At 41.6% G+C, this 15,887-nt stretch overlaps 1 protein-coding gene across 5 annotated transcripts; it reads left to right on the top strand.

Annotated features, from left to right (window-relative positions):
- The first annotated feature begins 1,274 nt into the window (after nucleotides 1-1,274).
- Nucleotides 1,275-15,582, top strand: tbk1 (TANK-binding kinase 1). Of its 5 annotated transcripts, none has more exons than XR_014599168.1 (22): nucleotides 1,275-1,330; nucleotides 2,543-2,649; nucleotides 2,874-3,014; nucleotides 3,539-3,668; nucleotides 3,764-3,945; nucleotides 4,481-4,641; nucleotides 4,722-4,832; nucleotides 6,329-6,508; nucleotides 7,211-7,407; nucleotides 8,212-8,270; nucleotides 8,419-8,510; nucleotides 8,767-8,868; nucleotides 8,949-9,027; nucleotides 10,653-10,774; nucleotides 10,845-10,921; nucleotides 11,019-11,058; nucleotides 11,445-11,546; nucleotides 11,637-11,733; nucleotides 12,217-12,317; nucleotides 12,399-12,470; nucleotides 12,836-12,927; nucleotides 12,960-15,582. XR_014599168.1 is itself a non-coding variant. In XM_084038918.1 (22 exons), the coding sequence occupies exons 2-21, from the start codon at nucleotides 2,563-2,565 to the stop codon at nucleotides 12,873-12,875; spliced, it is 2,172 nt and encodes a 723-aa protein (XP_083895044.1). In that variant the 5' UTR covers nucleotides 1,275-1,330; nucleotides 2,543-2,562; the 3' UTR covers nucleotides 12,876-12,902; nucleotides 12,944-15,582. The 5 variants fall into 5 exon arrangements, 4 of the variants coding, with proteins under 4 accessions (XP_083895044.1, XP_083895041.1, XP_083895043.1 ...); XM_084038918.1 differs by having other exon boundaries at nucleotides 12,836-12,902; nucleotides 12,944-15,582; XM_084038915.1 differs by having other exon boundaries at nucleotides 12,836-15,582.
- The last annotated feature ends 305 nt before the right edge of the window (nucleotides 15,583-15,887 follow it).

Genomic DNA, 15,887 nt, shown 5'->3' with positions numbered 1-15,887 from the left:
GTCACAGGGAGACATGTAGAGACAGACAGGTAGAGACAGACAGGTAACCAGTCTATCACAGGGAGACATGTAGAGACAGACAGGTAACCATTCTATCACAGGGAGACATGTAGAGACAGACAGGTCTTTGGACTGTGGAACCCGGGGAGAACCTGGCCCACACGGGGAGAACATCCACACAGAAGGAACCTGAACCCGACCCGGGAATCGAACCCGGGACCCTCTCGTTGTGAGGCGACGGTGCTTCCTGCTACACCACTGTGCAGTTCTGGGTTGTGAATGATTGTTAAAATTCCTGTGTAAATGGGGACAGCTCCGGCTGCTGGTGTCAATGTGGCACTGCGGCGCAGTGTTAAAGTAGTGCATCATGGGTAATCACAGCAGGACGCGTGGGAAGTGCTGTGGTAAGATACTGCAACAAGCAAACACCTTAAAGCCCGCAGCATTTTAGTTCACTGTGTTGCTGTTGTTATGTGAAGAGAAATTAACGCGCTTTATTGGGCGTCAAGCAAATCGTTGATTTCAGACTCCGGAGCTAAATGCTAACCGTAGCTTATTTTGCGTTGCCTCCAATAGGCCGCAAGGTGAACTACAAAAAGTATTTTAGAAAAGGATTCCCGTAGTTGTAGTGGGCTGTTCTCTTATCACTAATTCTATTTTTGTAGTTTTTATATTTCATATTCAGCTCTGGGCTGTTCTCTTATCGCTAATTCTATTTTTGTAGTTTTTATATTTCATATTCAGCTCTGGGCTGTTCTCTTATCGCTAATTCTATTTTTGTAGTTTTTATATTTCATATTCAGCTCTGGGCTGCTCTCTTATCGATAATTCTATTTTTGTAGTTTTTATATTTCATATTCAGCTCTGGGCTGTTCTCTTATCGCTAATTCTATTTTTGTAGTTTTTATATTTCATATTCAGCTCTGGGCTGCTCTCTTATCGATAATTCTATTTTGTAGTTTTTATATTTCATATTCAGCTCTGGGCTGTTCTCTTATCGCTAATTCTATTTTTGTAGTTTTTATATTTCATAATTAGCTCTGGGCTGTTTTTTTTTATCACTAATTCTATTTTTGTAGTTTTTATATTTCATATTTAGCCAGGGAGATGGAGGTGAGGGAGATGGATTTTTTTTTTTTAGATATATGTACATATAAACATGTATATTATGTTTGCCTGAAGATGACTTGTCATTTAAATTGCACAGTTTTTTTAATATTGCGAGTATTACGGTAATTTGCCTGACTCTGCGCGCTGATTGGACCGTCCCTGTCACGTGGCCAGGTAACAGGCGGAAGAAGAGTGGACTCCGCCGCAGGAAAGAGAAAGGGTGAGGAAATAAACAAAAGTAAAAAGAAACGGTTCATTTTGACGGAGAAACACCGTTAAAACGGTTTCGTCACCGTCCCGGTTCCGTCGCTCGACGGGTTGGCTCCCGGATCCGGTGTGCCGCGTAACGTCCCGACGGTTAGTTCGTTGGCGCGAGGGAGGTTTTGAAATGTCGTGCTTTTAGTTCCGATTTGTGACAGACATCGTCCCTGTCGGCGGCAGAAAACACGAGCAACGGACGCGTCTACTGACGTTAAAGCGACAGACAGCAGACGTTTACTACAGATATGAACAATGGAGACGGTTTATAAGCGATGTGTTTGTGTGTTTACGAGCTAACGTTCGCGGGCTTCTCGTGTCGGCTCGTCGTTCCGAGCGGAGGAAGAAGAGGAGTTATAACAGTAGAAGATGGCGGATCGTGAAACCGCAGAAATCACGGTAATGTTGCCGGTCGTCTGCTGGTTTGTGTCTCCGCAGGGTCTGTTGTTTTCAGGGCCTTAAACGGGGAATTTCCCACCTTCGCAGCGCGACGTCACGTCTACGTGGTGACGTAGGGACGCCTACGTGGCCTTTAGGCCGTGAGGTGAACCCTGTTATCGTTTCATCCCGCTTCTACGCACGTGATCGTTCTACACCAATAAGATAGCTGCTTTTTGCCAACAGAATGGCAAGATGGCGGCCCCCGTGGTAAGATTCGACGTCACCGATAAAGAGAAAAACACCCGAAAATCCTCTAAAGTCGGCCAAATGGATTCTAAACAGTGCTGTATACATAACCGCGTTCAAGGTCAACAATAAGGCGAATATACGACGAGGTGAACTGTTTATGTGACGTCATCTAGATCAATACAAGACAGTTATACCACTGACTATTCGTAACTCAAATGAAGAATAGAAAGTAGATTCATGAATAAATAAAATACATGTGAGTACATAAAGAATAAGTTTAATGAAGTAACAAGAAGCGTTCAGTTGGTGAACTTTATGATTTTCTAACACGATGAGAAACTTAGTCATTAATACATCCATTAATCCATAATAATAAGATTAATCAGCCACTTTTGACAATCAGGAAATAATTAAGATGATTTTCCGTTTCAGTAAAACTTCTTCATATTCTAAACACTGAGGTTTCATCCTCAGCCCTGCTGGTTTATTGATGGTATAGATCAGTAATCTGTATTATTGATCACTCGTTTGTTGTTGTTTGCAGCATCACTAGCAGCCGCCAGGATGCAGAGCACCACCAACTACCTGTGGCTGATCTCAGACCTGCTGGGGCAGGGAGCCACAGCCAACGTCTACCGTGGCAGACACAAGGTAGGGACCCTCAGCTGGCGGCTCGCAGCCAATCACAGGGCAGGAACCCTCATCAATCATGTCGGCTCATTTTGCCGTGTCATGATTCTCATTTGTTTTGTTAGGAGCTAAAGTTTCATGTTAATAGATGTCAGAATCAAGCAGAGAATAAATGGAAGCGGCGAGTGTGTCGGACCGGATCCGTCTGGATCTGTACTTGAGTCTATGAATGTGTTTGTGGGCAGAAAACCGGAGACCTGTACGCCGTCAAAGTGTTCAACAACCTGAGCTTCCTGCGGCCGCTGGACGTCCAGATGAGGGAGTTCGAGGTCCTGAAGAAACTGAACCACAAGAACATTGTCAAGCTGTTCGCCGTGGAGGAGGAGGTCGGTCTCTGTCGTTACCACGGTTACGGCTTCCAGATTAGTTTCTTTTCTAGTAAACACAGTAAAAACCAAGACCTAAGGTCTTCCATAGTGGGTCACATTAGTCCAGAGACCAGACCAGACTATGTGGAGGAACCAGAGACTGTCTGTGGTCCAAACAACAAGGTCTCTGCTGTATTTATGTCTAGATGACCTTATATGGAGTGTTGACGGAGCAGCTACAATGTTAGCGTAGCCTAGCATCCATCAACCAGACTCCATTCAGTAAACCCGCGTTTTAACAGTAGTTATCTTGTGGTCTTGCTGACAGACCGAACAAAGCATGACTCAGCACTTTTTACTGATCACCATCATGATGGCGTTATTTCAGCATCCTTTTCATCTGGTTATTGATATTAAATCACAGATCAATACTTTAATCTGGTTCCTCCAGCTGTGGTGAACCAGCCCACGTGGGTCCTGATCAGGACGTGTTGAATGTGTAATAAATAGATAATAAATGTCTAACTCCTGCGTCCTCTCAGTCCAACACCAGACACAAGGTCCTGGTGATGGAGTACTGTCCCTGTGGAAGTCTCTACACTGTCTTAGAGGAGTCCTCCAATGCCTACGGACTCCCCGAGGACGAGTTCCTCATAGTCCTGCACGACGTGGGTCAGTGGGACTCATTCATATTATCGGCTGAGTCATGACTTCTACTCTGCTGTCTGATAATCATTCTGCTCTGTGATTGGCTGGCGTGTCTGCAGTGGCAGGTATGAACCACCTGAGGGAGTACGGCATCGTCCACCGCGACATCAAGCCAGGAAACATCATGCGTGTGATCGGCGAGGACGGACGCTCCGTCTACAAGCTCACCGACTTCGGAGCCGCCAGGGAGCTGGAGGACGACGAGCAGTTCGTATCGCTGTACGGGACCGAGGAGTACCTGGTACACACACACACACACACGCACACACACCTGGTGATATTTAACTTCATATTTACAACCAGATTCCACTGCCCGTCAGTACCAGTTCAGGTGGAGAGTGGTACTGCAGCAGGACGAAACCCACTAAATAATAATACATCCAGATGAAGTTCTGTGAGAAGTTGATGAGGGAAAGCTGCTGAAAGCAGGAAGACCCACAGTAAGTGTAGAAAGCTCTGGTTGAGTTTTTGGTTCCTGAGAAACCCAGTAAAACTAGACTCCAACACGTGGTCTCTGGTGGATCATGTGTTGCTGGATTACAGGAGACGCTTGGACAGATTCAGAAAGATTCATTTTGTCAGAACATCTGGTTTCTGATCAGAGCTGCCCCGTTGTTTTCCTGGTTTTCTGAATGGAGTTCTGCTGATCCAGGACCAGCTCAGAGCAGATCCTGTTCTGCTGATCCAGGACCAGCTCAGAGCGGTTCCTGTCCTGCTGATCCAGGACCAGCTCAGAGCGGTTCCTTCCTGATCTCATCCCCGTGTGTTCCCTGCAGCACCCCGACATGTATGAGCGTGCCGTGCTGAGGAAGGACCACCAGAAGAAGTACGGCGCCACGGTGGACCTGTGGAGCATCGGGGTCACCTTCTACCACGCCGCCACCGGCAGCCTCCCCTTCAGGCCCTTTGAAGGGCCGCGCAGGAACAAGGAAGTCATGTGAGCGTCATGCGACCCGTCCGCTTGTTTGTGAGGAGAAGAAGAAGCGAGGGAGTGACTCGGCTGTTTGTCGGTTTCAGGTATAAAATCATCACAGAGAAACCCTCCGGGACGATTTCGGGACATCAGAAGTGTGAGAACGGGAAGATCGAGTGGAGCACCGAGATGCCGGTCTCCTGCAGCCTGTCCAAGTACGCAAGTACTCCCAAATACTCCATTACATCCTCATACTTCTACCTTCTGTGCTTGTACAGTGGTTTTTAAAAAAGGAGAAATAATGAATGAAAAATCGACATTTTCTAAATGTTTATATGATTTGTTTTAAACAAATCAGATAATGTACTTTTACTTCTTACTATTCTCTAAGTACTTTTAGCTGATGATACTCAAATGCAGGACTTTTATTGATAATAGTAATACATTAATGTAGAGATGCACCGATCAGGATTGTTAGGGCCGATCACTGAAAGCAGTATCTGCCGATCCCGATATTACCGATCACTGATCACAGCGTCAAATCCATAAATTCTTCTATATTGTTGTCTTATATAACTTTCATATATTAAATTAGTGATTCTACTCACAACATTGACATTGTATTAATAAGTATAAAAATTAGGAGATGAGAAAGTATCATAAATGAGAGAGAGACACACACACACACAGACAGAGAGAGTGTGTATGGTAGTAGACAGTAGTAATGTAGATACAGCGTTGAAATACAGGTACTTGGTTATCTACTCTTCACGTTTATTGTTTTCATCTCTCTACTCTGTTTAGATACACAAATATGATCGCATTTGTCAATCGCAGTATTTTATTTTGAAAATTGCTTTTATTTAGAAAATTGACCGGATTGTCTCGTGTTTCTTTTTGTGACTTACTGCCTCGCGCAAAAAATAGAGCAGACGCCGAAAACGATCGCTTCAGGGCGGCGTAGGACCGCGGCGCTCCGCGTCTGGTGTGAACTACACTATCGCTTAACAGGGGCGCCGAAAGGAAGCGGGCTCCGCTACGCGCCTATAAGCGGCGCTTCCGCGGCCGGTGTGAACCAGGCGTGAACCTGGATCGGCCTGCTTTGATCAATTTTGAGAACTCTGATCAAAACCAGCAATTATCGGCCGATTGCGATCGGCTGCCGATCGATCGGTGCATCTCTACGTTAATATTTCCATACTTTTACTGCAGTAAAGTACTTCTCCTGCACATTGCAAAGGATGCTGGGTAACAACAGTCTTCTCCTGTCCATCATTGATATAATATAGAATTTATATTTATTATCCTTATACTCTGTTGGCCAATTAAACATGAATATTTGTCTTAAAAAGGTAACATAAAAAATGAATATATATAAAAATGTATTTGTGTATTAAAACGCAACATAATAACACTAATAATAATATAAATAAGATACAATTTATTTATTTTAGAAATTCAAATGTTTTAATGATATATATATTATACATTAATTCAAAATAAATATCTATTTTATTATTTTATATATATATTTATTTTACACTTTAAATATTATACATAAATATATATTTACACATGTAGAGATGAAAGTAATGACATAAATAATACACCAAATATAATGTTATGATAATCTGTATCTCTTCCACTCTTCAGAATGTTTGAATATGAAATGAATGTAATACAATGAGTCCTCTGTGGTCTGGTGGTCCAGGGGTCTCCAGAGCCTCCTGACCCCGGTCCTCGCCAACATCCTGGAGGCCGATCAGGAGAAGTGCTGGGGCTTCGACCAGTTCTTCGCCGAGACCAACGACATCCTGCACCGGACCGTGGTCTACGTGTTCAGCCTGCAGCAGGCGACGCTGCACCACGTCTACATCCACGAGTACAACACGTGAGTATACGGGAATATTTGGCTTGTATTCTTAAACTATATCCTTTATTTTTTACATCTTTTTTTAATTGTTTTGTCATCTGCTTCAATGATAATTTGACATCACTAATATAAAGCTTGACCAGTGTGTCCATCTTTATTTTTATACTTAATCAGGGTCCGTTCAGGTGCTGGAAATCCTTGAAAACACTTGAGTTTTAGTGTGGTGTTGTCAAGGTTTGAAAAGTGCTTGGATGTAGAATAAAGGTCTTGAAATGTGTGTTGTATGTGATGACATCTATGATAGAACACAGAAAAGAAGATCTCCATATCTGAGGGACTGAAAACAGCATTTTCTGACATTTCTTTATGAAAAATGACTTTTGATGATGAACAGATGATGAAAATAGTTGGTGATTATATTTCTGTGGATCTGTTAGTGGAATTAGTTTTCCTTTCATTTGTGGTCCTTCTGTAAAAAGCTGTCTCCAAACATCATGTTGGTTGTTTAGAGGACAATAACATCTCATTTAATGTGATGAACAAGTGACATAATAAGTAGACTGAATACTGACCATTGGATTGGTACAAATATGGAGTTTACCACAGCTGGAAGGGGCTGGAAAAGCATGGAAATGCACCTGGAAAAGTGCTTGAATTTGACTTGGTAAAAGGTGGAGGAACCCTGATTTGAACAGCAGCGGTCCCTCATGTGTCCAACAGGGCGGCGCTGTTCCAGGAGCTCATGTCCCGCCGGACCAGCATCCCACTGCACAACCAGGAGCTGCTGTACGAAGGCCGCCGCCTGGTCCTGGACCCCAACCGCCAGGCCAAGATCTTCCCCAAGACCTCCAGAGACAACCCCATCATGCTGGTCAGCCGCGAGTCCGTCGCCACCGTGGGCCTCATCTTTGAAGACCGTACGTTATTAATGATCATGTTAATTATTATAGACTTATTATAGACGTACGTTATTAATGATCATGTTAATTATTATAGACTTATTATAGATATACGTTATTTATTATCATGTTAATTATTATAGACTTATTATAGACGTACGTTATTTATTATCACGTTTATTATTGTAGACTTATTGTAGACGTGCGTTATTTATTATCGTGTTTATTATTATAGACTTATTGTAGACGTACGTGATGTATTATCGTGTTTATTATTATAGACTTATTGTAGACGTACGTGATGTATTGTCGTGTTTATTATTATAGACTTATTGTAGACGTACGTGATGTATTATCGTGTTTATTATTATAGACTTATTGTAGACGTACGTGATGTATTATCGTGTTTATTATTATAGACTTATTGTAGACGTACGTTATTTATTATCATGTTTATTATTATAGACTTATTATAGACGTACGTTATTTATTATCGTGTTTATTATTATAGACTTATTGTAGACGTACGTGATGTATTATCGTGTTTATTATTATAGACTTATTGTAGACGTACGTGATGTATTATCGTGTTTATTATTATAGACTTATTGTAGACGTACGTTATTTATTATCATGTTTATTATTATAGACTTATTATAGACGTACGTTATTTATTATCGTGTTTATTATTATAGACTTATTGTAGACGTACGTGATGTATTATCGTGTTTATTATTATAGACTTATTGTAGACGTACGTGATGTATTGTTATCATGATGACTGACGGCTGACCGACCCTGACCCTCCATGTGTTCCTTCAGCTAGTCCTCCTAAAGTCCAGCCCCGCTACGATCTGGATCTGGATGCCAGCTACGCCAAGGTGACTATGAACCACCAGCAGACCACCTTCATCCAGTTACACGTCAATCACTGCTGATCTCTCCTCTTCATCACCTCTTCCTCTCTTCTTCCTGTCCTCTTCCTCTCCTCTTCATCACCTCTTCCTCTCCTCTTCCTCTCGTCTTCAGACGTTTGCCGGAGACGTGGGACACTTGTGGAAAACCTCGGAGTCTCTGCTGGTTTATCAGGAGCTGGTGAGGAAAGGAGTCCGTGGTCTGATGTGAGTCAGGATATGTTGAATATGCGTAATAACTAATGTCTTTCATTGTTCTTCATGTTGGGGCAGCAAGTTAATTACAACTTTATAAACTTTGTATATTTAAAGTCTGCAGACGAGTAATGAAACTGTGTGTGTGTGTGTGTGTGTGTGTGTGTGTGTGTGTGTGTGTGTGTGTGTGTGTGTGTGTGTGTGTGTGTGTGTGTGTGTGTGTGTGTGTGTGTGTGTGTGTGTGTGTGTGTGTGTGTGTGTGCTCCAGTGAGCTGATGAAGGAGGACTACAGTGAGATTCTACACAAGAAGTCAGAGATCTTCCACCTGTGTAACTACTGTACTCAGATCCTGGAGAAGACGGAGCAGCTGTGAGTAAATACATAATAAATACATGATAAACTTCTACGCAGACCGACGGTCACATGACTTCCTGTCTGCTGTCCTGCAGGTTTGAGGTGTTGATGCAGGCAAACATGATGTCATCAGAATATGACGAGATCTCAGACATGCACAAGAAAGTTCTCAGAGTGAGTTCACGCTTGATTTATTTACATATTTCATTATGTGTATTAAATATATATATATATATAGTTATATTCTGGTATTTATTAGGGTGTATTTATTACATAACATCCTGGTGTTTGTGGGTAGTCATTGGGGGGTATTATATAACATCCTGATAGTTGTGGGTAGTTATTAGGGTGTAGTTATTATATAACACCCTGGTATTTGTGGGTATTTATTAGGGTGTAGTTATTATATAACATCCTGGTGTTTCTGGGTAGTTATTAGGGTGTAGTTATTATATAACATCCTGGTGTTTGTGGGTAGTTATTAGGGTGTAGTTATTATATAACACCCTGGTGTTTGTGGGTAGTTATTAGGGTGTATTTATTATATAACATCCTGGTGTTTGTGGGTAGTTATTAGGGTGTAGTTATTATTTAACATCCTGGTGTTTCTGGGTAGTTATTATATAACATCCTGGTGTTTCTGGGTAGTTATTAGGGCAGGGATGCCAGGGTTACGGCCCGCGTACAGGGTGACAAGGGGAGAATATTTTTTTTTAATTATTATTTTATCTATTTTTTTTTTTAAATGTATACCGTAAATCCTCTAATACTGGCCTGTATTCTATTACCAGCCGGTCTCTAACATTGGCCGGGGCAAGTGTCGACAGGCAGCGTTATTTTGGCTGAGGCTATATTAGAGGATTTACGGTATGCCCTGCAATGCATCCGACTCACGAGTGTGGAGAGACGGTGCGCCGCTGCCTCCCGCAAGCTCTCGAAAATCTTTTAAACTGAATGTTCGTCGATCTAAAATAAAGACAGATTCAGCAACTGCATAGCTTATTTCTCGCTTAAAATGTTTTCAGAAACACGTTTCGGTGAACTATTGTCGTAAAATAAGAGAAAGTTTTCAAACGAGCCGCCATGTTGGTCGGTTTGAAATCCGGGAGCAGACAGGACAGCTGTGAAAGCGATCGTCCAATCAGGTGCAGCCATGTAGTGTGCACGTGATTGTATGAAGGAGAGCGCCTGTCCTTTGTAATGTATGTAATTTAGGCCTCATTGTGAGGCTATTTTGGTGCCAATGCAATTTCTTTTTGATGTGTAGGCCTTCATGAATAATTTCAAATAGCCTACCTATCCATGTGTTGAGTCAATGTTTGGCCTTTTCAGTCTGAAAGTGTAATCCGGCCCCCTGAGGTCTCACTTGAAAAAAATCTGGCCCCCTGTCCAATTTCACCCTGGCATCCCTGTATTAGGGTGTAGTTATTATATTACACCCTGGTGTTTGTGGGTAGTTATTATATAACATCCTGTGGGTAGTTATTAGGGTGTAGTTATTATATAACATCCTGGTGTTTCTGGGTAGTTATTATATAACATCCTGGTGTTTCTGGGTAGTTATTATATAACATCCTGTGGGTAGTTATTAGGGTGTATTTATTATATAACATCCTGGTGTTTCTGGGTAGTTATTATATAACATCCTGGTGTTTGTGGGTAGTTATGAGGGTGTATTTGTTATATAACATCCTGGTGTTTGTGGGTAGTTATTAGGGTGTAGTTATTGTATAACATCCTGGTGTTTGTGGGTAGTTATTAGGGTGTATTTGTTATATTACATCTTGGTTTGTGTGCAGATCTCCGGCTCTCTGGAGCCGATTGAACGAACAACACAAGACATCAAGAGTAAATTCATCTCCGGAGGTCTGCTGACCGACGGCTGGATACAACAAGTTGGGACGCACCCCGAGGACAGGAAGTGAGTGTGTTTACACGTCGTGTGTTCGTTGTTCTGTATCAGATGTGTGACGGAGAGTTTGTCTCTTCAGCGTGGAGAAGATCAAAGTGCTGCTGGACGCCATCACGGCCATCTACCAACAGTTCAAGAAGGACAAAGCTGAGAGACGTGAGTGTGTGTGTGTGTGTGTGTGTGTGTATGTGTGTGTGTGTGTGTGTTAAATATGGTTCAGACTGCTGATCAGGTTTCTGTTCTGTGTTTTCAGGTCTGCCGTACAATGAAGAGCAGATCCATAAATTTGACAAGTAAGTATTTCTATAATCGGATATCACAAAGTGTATATATTATATGATAAAGTAACAATTAGAATAACAATAAAAGTCAGATACATTTAGTAGAATAAGTAACCTGAAACAATAGAATCACCTGTTTAAATGCTACTTAAATGTAAATGTGTTATTCAGACCACAGCAACACTAGACTCCTTTACTTTATTATAATAAATAATAATAAACTGAAGTTCTAACCAGTTAAATGGGCAAAAAGCTGTATGATATCAATAATGTGTCTGTCTCCGTGTGTGTCTCTGTCTCTGTGTGTGTGTGTCTCCATGTGCATCTCTCTGTCTCCGTGTCTCTGTGTGTTTCCGTGTGTCTCTCTGTCTTCGTGTGTGTCTCTGTGTCTCTAACAGACAGAAGCTGGTCCTTCATGCCAGTAAGGCTCGCTCCTTGTTCACGGATGAGTGTGCGATGAAGTACCGCCTCTTCATCTCCAAGAGTGAGGAGTGGTTGAGGTAGGTGACAGGCAGTGACGACGGCCTCCTGTGTTGCCATAGCGACGGGCATAGCAGCAACAGACACTGACTGCTGCCTGTGTCTCACAGGAAGGTTCATCACGTGAAGAAGCAGCTGCTCGGCCTGTCGGGTCAGCTGATCAGCATCGAGAAGGAGGTCACCCTGCTGATGGAGCGGGCCATCAAGGTGGGCTAGGCTAGAGTTAGCTGCTAGCTGCTAGGGACAGCTGCTAGTGTTAGCTGCTAGTGTCAGCTGCTAGGATTAGCTGCAAGCTGCTAGGGTCAGCTGCTAGTGTTAGCTGCAAGCTGCTAGGGTTAGCTGCTAGTGTTAGCTGCTAGTGTTAGCTGCAAGCTGCTAGGGTCAGCTGCTAGTGTTAGCTGCAAGCTGCTAGGGTTAGCTGCTAGGTTTAGCTGCTAGCTGCTAGGGTTAGCTGCTAGGGTTATCTGCTAGCTGCTAGATCAGAAATAATAACTTGATGATGTTTCTGAATTTAAGTTTTGTTGATTTTGTTTTGGATCGTAAACATCTGAGTCACAGAGAGAAACCATGATGAGATATATAATTTATATATATATATATATATATATATATATATATATATATATATATATATATATATATATATACTGTATATTGAACATTTAAAAGTGAGTGACCTCTGACCTCCAGCTGCAGGAACAGCTGCCTCAGAAGGTTCTTCCTCTGGTCTCCAGCGGGATGAAGCCTCAGGCCTACCTGAGTCAGAACACACTGGTGGAGATGACATTGGGGTAAGTCGGCCTTCATCATCTTCCTCATCTTCATCAACTTCATCACATGTTCTGTCGTAATATTCATCATGTGACCGTCAGGATGAAGAAGCTGAAGGAGGAGATGGAGGGGGTTGTCAAGGAGCTGGCGGAGAACAACCACTTCTTAGAGAGGTACCCTCAACGTTAGCCTAGCTTAGCATAGCCTAGCTTAGCATAGCCTAGCTTAGCATAAACGCTGCGGGCGGGGGGGGTTTCCAGGGTTTTGGGCATCGATTTAGGGTAGTTTGAAGATCATAGCATCCTTGAATTTCCACCTTAACTGAAATATCCCTTTTAATGTGTAAACTAATGGATGTCCTGCTTTAAGGGATAAATAAAGAACATCAATAATATTTTAATTGGTCTATTTATTATTTAAGGGGTCAAAATCCCTTAATGTTCACATATAAGCTAAACTAAGCTAACAGTTTCACCTGCTTCCAGTCTTTGTGCTAAGCTAGGCTAAAGATGCTAACATGTGACTTTGTTCCCCTCAGGTTCGGGACTCTGACACTGGACGGCGGTCTGAGGGGTTAAAGGTCTGAGAGGTCTGAGGGGTTAAAGGTCTGAGAGGTCTGAGGGGTTAAAGGTCTGAGGGGTTAAAGGTCTGAGGGGTTAAAGGTCATCTGTCTGCTGTCGTGTACATATTTGGTGTGTTTCTGGTGTAAATAATGTGAAGCTGTAAGATGAAGCTTTTTGTTATGAGCGTCGTCCGTTTATAAACCCCGTTACCGACTTCAGGCCCGAGCCGCCTCGATCCTCTTCGATCCACCTCGAGCCGCTTTGATCCGCATAGATCCGCCATCGGTTCACTTTCACCGGGAAGGAAGTCTGAAACTAAAGGCCCTTAAAATCCACTTAATTAGTCGTTGTTGCACCAGACGACGGCCGACGCCGTCACAGGAGGAGAAACCTCATAATGTTTCCTTAAAGGATACGTTAAGACATTTTCAATGATTTACGGTCTTAAATAAGTGATTTGGTTGAAGGTGTTTTTAAGGATCAAGGACCAAATAAAAACCTTAATTAGCGGGTTAAGAACTGTAGATTTAAAGGGGTTCCTCTGATTTATACATTTATTCTGTATATTTGACGAATCCATTAATGATCAGTTTAAGGTGGTATTACAGTTAAGGGACCCTGAAAAAGGACTAAATTGGGGATTCACAGCAAATTAAGTTTAATTAATGGATAAAATAATGAATTATGTTTTGGGGTTTCTTTTTATTGTTAAATCCTCAGTTTTAAAGTGATGGTTCGGAGTGAAATGCACCCTATAGGTAATTTCCACCATGACATCCAGCAAAACATTATCAGGTCAACAAGTGTTGACAAGTGTTGACCTGATAATACAAGCATTTATAAAAATGTGTTGACCTGAAACTCGCGTCACGGCATCGGCTGGGTAAACACGGAAGTGGCGTCTATGCTGCGGTAGCGTTAGTTAGCGTTAGCAGCCGAGGATAGAAGCTATCAGGCAAGTGATCTTTTAAATAAACTCCTGGTGTACTTACAAACTTTCAAATGCCTCGTTTTGTGAGTACGGACCCTATGTGTACTACTGCAGAAGTTTGGTAACATTCCATGCATTATTAGTGGGGTAATTTACGAGATATACCCTCTGTACCGTAGCGCTAGTACTAAGCCATTCGGCTGATAGCGGCTATCTTGACCAATGCTGACCATCGCTAAAAATGCTTCCGAGGGGGTGTTTGGCTGGATGTCATGGTGGAAATTACCTAGGGTGCATTTTACTCCGAACCATCACTTTAAGGTAATTTTTAGAGTTAAATCCCATTAAATTTGACCAGAACACATGAATAATAATTCATCTTAATTGGAAGATGAACATGTTAAATTAAACTGTGGAGATTATCCATTTAAAATGTAATTACAAATTTATGTTAGTTTGTAAATATTACGTTTTTTTAAAGTGGACAATTATATTAAATAAAATTATTAGATTAGGAAATATATGAAAACTGAGTGAGAATCCCTTAGATGAGTCAGAGTTTAAAGTTAACTAGTCCTTTAACATTTAAATCACCTTAAAGTTGTACTTAATGGATTATTTTCACATTATTGTGTAATTAAATTTCTACTTAATTTGTTGATTAAGATTTTGTTATCCAGGTGTTTTAAGGGATTTCCTTTTTTTCAATTAAGAGCTCTTCTAACCAAAACACTTTGATTTAGAGTAAATTAAATTTAGGAGTCAAATTGAGGAGAAATTAAGTGTGTTGAAGGATTTGTTGTATGATAGTAGATTGTAATACTTTAAGGAGTTTTCTGCATTAATGGAAAGAGACGGGAACCCCTTAACATCCTATTAAATTAAAGGTCAGAAAATCCCTTAATTAAGGGATCACTTTCTTGTTACTGGTCAGTTTAAGGGCTTTAAACACCGTAACTGTGCAGAAGATATCTTAATATGCAAACCTTTAATTATCCCCTAAAACTCTTGAACAACCCTCAATTACTTTCCCCTTTAAGGGTAAATTGACGGCATTGGGGGATTGCGTTTAAAAACGGCAACTACATTTGTGGTTTATTTATTGTTCTTAAAGGCCGATCAGTAAATGTTTCATATGTCGTCAATAAATCCATAAACCGCCAGTCAGTCTGGAACATGAAGAAGATTCATCTTCATCGGCTCGTCTTCATCACTTAAGCCCAATTTATGCTTCCGCGTTGACACAATGCAAGGGGGCTTAAGCCTGACGTGCACCTCTCAGAAATCCTAGACGTGCGTTGAGGCGACACAGCACCAACGCAGCGGCATTGGCTGTGATTGGTCCGCTAACTACATCCGCTGGAGACCGCTTTTCCGGTTTCCACTCATAAACACCGCCATTTAAACTTTTAATACTTTTATTGTTTGCACCTTGTCGCTTTTGCACAAAGAAATAAAACACTGAAAAATTGTGGATGTTTAAAGCCGGAAGGTAAACAAATAGGCTATAACGAGGCTAAAGACGATAAATGTCAAGAGTCTCGGTCGGTCGGTCAGTCTTTACAAAAAACATAGCGCCCTTTACCGGTGTGGTATTGAATTGCATTTCGACACGTAAACCCAACGCAGAACCATCAGGGTCTCCAAGCAGCTGCGTGGTCATTGCGTGGCCATTGCGTGACTACGCGGAAGCATAACCGAGGCTTTACTCTCAAAGATGTTACGTTATATCAATATTCTGCTTCCACGATGGTTTGAAACCGTGTAAATAAATAAATCTCAAAGACTGAACGTGTTCATGTGGAAATCATTTTAACATTTTAGGGAAAACACATTTATTTACGAGGTTGAAACAATGACCCTTTATTCAATTTATTTTTATTGAAAATTCTACTATATTCATTTTGAAAAGCCGTCAGTCTTTCGAAGCAGAAACCACACTGACGTTAGCATGTAATGTTTAGCATGTTAGCTCGCATATGCTAATGTTGGCATGTGCGTGCTAACGTGTGTTTTGACAAAACGGTGATGAATGAATAAGAAATTGTGAAGGATGCTGAAGCTGCAACATTTTTCAAGACTTACTTTAAAGGGCA

The sequence above is a fragment of the Eutrigla gurnardus genome (genome assembly GCF_963514095.1).
Source record: "Eutrigla gurnardus genome assembly, chromosome: 21".
In the NCBI taxonomy this organism is placed as follows: domain Eukaryota; kingdom Metazoa; phylum Chordata; class Actinopteri; order Perciformes; family Triglidae; genus Eutrigla; species Eutrigla gurnardus.
The sequence above is the reverse complement of the archived record's forward strand: the minus strand, read 5'-3'. Positions and strand labels throughout refer to the sequence as shown.